The 6,318-nt window shown below is 53.5% G+C and overlaps 1 protein-coding gene across 1 annotated transcript in view; it reads right to left on the bottom strand.

Annotated features, from left to right (window-relative positions):
* The window catches only part of SSBP3 (single stranded DNA binding protein 3), a 56,991-nt gene that overhangs the window by 48,829 nt on the left and 1,844 nt on the right, over nucleotides 1–6,318 (bottom strand). The window contains exons 2-3 of the mRNA XM_009884817.1: nucleotides 6,194–6,255; nucleotides 5,810–5,894 (exon numbers count right to left, since the gene is read on the bottom strand). Of these exons, the coding sequence (XP_009883119.1) occupies nucleotides 5,810–5,894; nucleotides 6,194–6,255 (147 nt within the window). The remainder of the gene's footprint in view (nucleotides 1–5,809; nucleotides 5,895–6,193; nucleotides 6,256–6,318) is intronic.

Here is a 6,318-nt window from a genome sequence, read left to right as displayed (position 1 = left end):
GGGGAAAAAAGGGGGCATTAAAAAAAAAAAAATTAAAAAAATAGAAAAAACATGCAGAAAATTAAAAAAAAAGACAGACTCAAGTCTGCCTCGTTGGTGCAGATCGGTTCATGCAAGGCGAGGGCACGCTGCGAGACGGGCGATGGGGACGGCAGAGCAGGGGGACCTCCCTGGGCAGCACCCAGGGGTGCAGGGGGTCCCACCCCATGGCGCAAATCCCCACCCTCGGCCAGGATGGAAGGAATCCTCCCCTCTCCTCCTGTCCCACCCCTGGTTTTTCCTGGAGAAACCCCTCCCGGCTCGGAGCCGGAGAAACTTTGCATCTTCACGCCATTTGTTGACATAAAATCCATCCCCTGCCTTACTTTTGCAGAGGCACTTGGGGTGGGGTGGAGGGGAGGGGGGGGAACGTCTGTTTCCATTTGAAACTGTCAAAATTAGCATTCAGTAATTAAAAATCACACCCTTTCTCTTAATAACCTAACCAGCATGATACAATCAGGTTGTGCCAACTCTTTAATCTAATTGACTAATTACAGATTTTAATTTAGTCAGTTACTGAACAACTGTTGACAATTTGTTTTCATTAGGGACAGAACAGGATAAATATTTAGGCTCCCCAGTCAAAGACTAAGACATAAGCTCTGGGCTCTGACCTCCGGTTTCGCGCCGGCGCCTTCTCCATCAGCATCACCCATGGAAAGGTGCCGCTCCAAAACGCCCCGGTCCCGCCGCCGGGCAGCGTGGAAGCAGAGGTTGCTCCGTCGCGACAGCCGATATTGTTTAAAATATAACATTAAAACTAATCCAGCTTTGCACGGTGCTTCCAGTAAAAGCAGTGTTTAAGGGACGCTCGCGCTCACAGGCAGGATGGGCACACCAGTACCCTAAACTGGGAGGGAAGGCTGAGCCCCGCACACTGCCAGGAGGGAATTTCTGTATTTATTTTCTTTTTTTTTTTTTTTTTAAAGTGATGTGGAGTTTTGCAGCTGCTCCTGGCAGCCTGCCACTCCTGAAGGAAACTCCTCTCTCCGGTTACCTACTGGGGAACCCTGTCCCCGCAGAGCAGAGCTGGATGGAGCCCAGAGGGAGCACGGTCCTGCACGGAAATGGGCTGGAGCTGTGCGTGCCGCCGGCAAAGCCCCATGCCCAGAGCTCTGGCAATGCCCGGGGGGTCTTCCAGGGACCACAGAAAGCTGTTCCCAACCCTGGTCCCTGCGTTGTGCCAAACCTACCCCAAAAACGGCTGCTCTCCTATGCAATATGTTTCTAATACACTGGCTGCAAAGGGTACACTACAGAAGTGCTGATGGACCACCACCACCATCGCAGAAGCTCTCATGAACGACCACCACTGCCAGCATAAAAGCATTAATGGATGACCACCACCACCACCACTGCAGAAGCGCTCGTGGATGACCACCACCACCATTACAGAAGTGCTCATGGACAAAGACCACCACCACTACAGAGGCGCTGATGGACCACCACCATGACATGTGCAGAGGCACTCGTGGACCAACACCATCACGCTTGCTGTTCCCTCACCCACCCCACACAGCTGTGGATGCTCAGAGCAAGAGTCTCTTCACTGATCCTGGAGCAAGACGACAGCCTGGCACAGGAGAGGGGACAGTCCCACCAAACATCTCAATCATGCAGAGTATCTCCACCCGGGAGGTTTCCCACACGGACATCTCGCCTACCGAGGTGCCATGCCATGTATTCACCACATGGACCCCAGGGAGCAGAAGATGCTGTGTCAAGGAGGAGATGCTCCCCTGCAGCCTGGGGATGCCCAACCAGTGATGCTGGGACGGGGCCCCTGTCCTGCAGCCAGCTGGGGTGAGATCCAGCAGAAAAGGACCATTTCCCACACTTCCTCTCCAAAGCATGGCTGAGAAGGCAGTTGCAGTGGGGCAAACATCTGGGTTTGGGGTTCACACTCCAGTGCCTGGGTGACAGCCCCAGCTCATACTGCCAACAGGCCAAAATCCTTCCATCCCCTTGAGTTTCACCTCATTCCCCACCAAAGAGTCTTGCACGCTAACACCAGCAAGCCCGGATGCTAAGCTCATCCTTCTCCAGGAGCTCCAGAAAAACCCTCACCGAGATCTCAATCCAAGGGGAACAGTTTCACGTGGTGGGGGTAAAAAAGGAGGAGGTCTGGTTATCCCAAACCAGGATGAGAGGACACGAGTCCCAAGCACACCATCTCTTCCCAGACCAACCACCCATGCTGCAGCAGAGCATCCTTCCAGACCAGAGTCAGAAAGAACTGCAGCGGCTTTCCAAAGTTAGAAAGACTCAATAAATCAAAGCTTTGCTCTAACGGCAAGCTGAAGTCACCGCTCCCCAGGTCTCGCACTGCAAGGAAAATATCATTTCAAACGCTCCCAAGAGCGGGTCCTTCTCAGGGGGGAGCAGAAGAGGGGAAGGATGAAGTCAAAGTCTCCAGCAGCCAAAGGCTACCCTGATTTTTCTCTCCTGCACGTTGATGCTCCGAGCTGGCCGCGCAGGCAGAGCAATCCCACAAAAAGTATGTAGCAACAGTCAACTAGATTTAAGTTCATTTTCTGTAGCCCGAGGCCAAAATCGACTGAAGTGGTTCTGGTGATCAAGTTTTCTGCAATTCCCCTTTCTATGTATTAGCTCTTTGACAGAAATTCACTGCGGTATTTAAACTGGCAGTCATCACCGCTAACTCAAATTGTATTGGCTTTCACGGCGTTGAAATGCTCAACTGCGACCAGCCATCGGCCAATTCCCAGATAACGCGGCGGCTGAAATCCCCTGTCATGCCGAGCGATCCCGTTGCAAGCTTGCCGGCTCTGGGAGCGTGCAGTAGCACACCGTAACACCGGCACGCTCGCCACGGGGCTTTGCCCGGCAGAGGAGCCCAAATCAATGGCTATGGGTTGGGTTTTAGTAGTCCACGGGTGCTTGTGGTGCTGTTAACTTGGATAAACTCCTTCAATACAGGTGAGAGACGCTGACTAATAACCCTCTGATCAACAAAACTCATTAGCTGGATGGAAGGAAAGAGAAGCACGGTGTTCCTCCCGCCTGAGCCACGTGATTCCCTGCTCCCATCACCCCTCTCCCAACAAGCACCTTTCTACTAAGTCCCAGAAGCCTTTTGCCCCAGCTTAGGAGCAAAACCTCAGGGGAAAGGTAAAAAAAAAAAAAAGCAACGTTCCTGGGCTGTGTAAAGAACCCATGGCTTTCAAGGGTCCCCCCCCAAAAAAAGAGGAGGGATTTCTCCTTTTTTTTTTTTCCTGCTAAAGAGTTCAATATTAAAAACTGGAGAGGTAAACTGGTGATTTGTCCTGCTGCTCCTAATAGTTTTCATACGGTTACGCTGGGAAATGAAATGGAAGTGAAGCAGCATGCAAATCCCACCATTAGCACCCCGTTAACGAGGTGTGCCGCTCCCCTTCCCAAAGATGCATCTCCGGGGCGAGCACCCCTCTGGCGCCGGCAGGGCGGCGTGCCAAACCCCGGCTGGCCCGGCACCGGCACGCTGCGCCCAGAGCATCCCTTAGATGCCCTTAGAGCAGAACAGTAAATACATCGTCTTTGAGTAAATAAACACCGTATTTCTGGCAAACACTGAGTTGGCCGCGCAGAGGTTGCCCATCGTTGGCCAAGTGTAAATATGATGCTCTACCAATCCAGGACGAGACTTATATCGGGATATTTTTAACCACAAACACTGTATGAAGTGATTCGCGACTCACTGGTCCAGCCCCGTTCGGGGTTTGTACCCCGGTTCAGCCGCCACATGCCGCTGATGGGTTGTGGGGGTTTGGTGCTTGATAAAAACCTGCATTTCGGCCCCGGCGCCCATCGGCGAGGCCGGCCACCGGCGCTATTCACACTCCCCCGGTTATCTTTCGGTTCTTTGGTCAATATTTAAGTTTTGCCCGGGTAGGTCCCTCGCCCTGTAAAGTACACGCCGTGCCGGGGAAACACCGCTCCTCGGAGAGCGACTGTGCCGTGAGCATCCACCACCGGCCACACCGGGCAGGAGAAGCACAACCCCCCCCGTTTTGAGGCCAAAACATGGCAGGGGAAACCAAAGCAGCGCCACCAAGCCAAGGCACAAGGGAGGGAAAAAAATCTTCTTAAGCGTCTTGGCGGTAAAACCCAAAAGGTAAAGCACTTGGGGCTGTTACAAAACTGCATTACACTGAGAATTAAAAACAATCAGGATTGTGTCTATTTACCGTAAGCTTAAAGCAACGTGTATTAAAGAAGTTTATGCGAATCATCTAATGCACTCAGGCCTATTGTTAGAATTATTATCAAGCTAAAAAAAAAGATTAATTTCTCTAAATACACTAAATCCTCAGACACGATGAGGAGGCTGCTGCGAACGGAGCATTACCATGTCTTGGTTGCTAATGTCATCTTCACCTGCGGCTTTGCCACCCAAAGATCTACCTTCGCCTTGCTGCTCATGAGCCTGCTGTGCCAACCGGGCTCCAAAAACCCCTAGAATTTGGCCCAAAACGCCCAAGAAGCGAGCAGCTGCCAACACTGAGCCCAGTACTGGTGGATGTGCCGCCAGTTGTCAGTTCTGACCCTCGGTTCAGGAGTTCACCATCTTAATCCGACCCAGTAAAAACATGCGAGACAGAACAGCCACAGGGAGGGACGGGACAGATGGACAAACCTCCATCAAGCAAACACCCAGATCCGCTCCGTTGTGCCCCAGTGGGGACAGGCATCTTTCCACCCTGGGGCAGGGAGGAGAGGCTGCTCAGAAACCAGCCCAGGCTCTCCGGCAGCCCCAGGGCGACCGCCGTGTCCAGCACCGGCAGGCAAGAGCACCACGGAGGTCCCCGAGACGTCGGCCCGGCGCTGCTCACCAGCAAACCCTCGCGCATCCCAACCCAGGCATGTCGAGGCAACGAGAAACTCGGGATGGGAGGAAAAAAATGGTTTCCATACCACAGGCTCCTGGGAGCAGACAAAACCAGCTCCTGCTACAGGGTTTAAACTCACTTGACTGGGGTCCAAGCCCGCAGCCAGGTGACTAATCCTTTGATGCAAATTCCTCCCGACGCTGCGGACACGGGCGACACGCGCGGGACAGGAGCGGGCAGCCCACCCATCGCCCACCAGAGCCAAAACACCACACACCCTCGCACCAAGAGGTGTCTTTTTGGGAGGTACCTCAGAGCCGGCATCCCGCCCCAAAAGCATCATCCCTGGTTCAGGCTAACACCAGAAAACAACCCAAAACACTGACAGACGACACGCACGCCCATTAACCAAGGGGGGTCTGCAACAACACCTTCAAGGAGCAAACACCTCCACCTTGCTGGTCTCGAGGGAGGACTCGGGCAACCAAGGAAACCCCCAAGACTTGCCAAAGGCAGGGAAATATTTACCGGGGCGTTCAACAGCATTTTGGGGAATCCCCCACCACAATCCAACCCCGGTCCACCCTGCGAGGTGTCCTCAGCGTGAAATATCTCAGCATCCATCCTCCAGAAAACGCTTTGTTGTCCATCGCTATGCAAAAACTGCTTAATTCTACCAGTAGCCTGAATGCCTTTAAGTGCTTAAGATAAGCATCTGAGCTAATTTACATAATTGCAACATTATGAAATACTGTTCAGTCAAATCAGAACGTTGTTGGTTAAAAGAAAAGAAAAACAAGACAAAAAAAAACAACAAACCAACAAAAAAAAACCCAAAAACCACCACGCTTTTGCCAGTGGGTTACGTCGGCTGTCGGCGCGCCGGAGAAGCCCCAACGCCGTAATTACCGCCCTGGGATTAGAAACTTGTTACTCACGTAGTCATGAAAGGCTTTGGCTTCGCTCGAATGTTCACAAGTGTCTCGCCTTTCGGGAGCTGCGCAGTAAAGGTCCCAAAACACGCTGCGTGGTGGAGGGGAGGGAGGAAAGTCGAGAAGAGGAGGCAGTTACTTCAGCGGGGCTTGGTGGAAGGGGGACATCAGAGGTGACCCATTGGGTCCATGGTTGGGGAGGGGACCTCACATGGACGTGGCCACCATCTGCTCGCTCCCGTGGGGCGTCGAGGCCACGGGAGCGAGGAACCGGAGCGTTTTGGGGTGCTGCTGAGTCACCCCATCACTGGGGGCTTCGCCCCTGTGGGACCACGCTCTACCGGTGCCACCACCTCCGAGGTGTCCCCCCCTCACCCCGTGGCTACTTACCACCACCAGGAGTGCAGGAAACCGGGGGGTTCGCCCAACGTGATGTTCTTCTCCCACCGGATCTGCGAGCGAGAGGGAGGCGGGGGATGGTCACGAGTGGGCGTGGGATGGGGAAGGGTTCCCCG

The sequence above is a fragment of the Charadrius vociferus genome, unplaced genomic scaffold (genome assembly GCF_000708025.1).
Source record: "Charadrius vociferus isolate BGI_N301 unplaced genomic scaffold, ASM70802v2 scaffold163, whole genome shotgun sequence".
Lineage (NCBI taxonomy): Eukaryota > Metazoa > Chordata > Aves > Charadriiformes > Charadriidae > Charadrius > Charadrius vociferus.
This window is presented reverse-complemented; position numbering and strand designations above follow the sequence as displayed.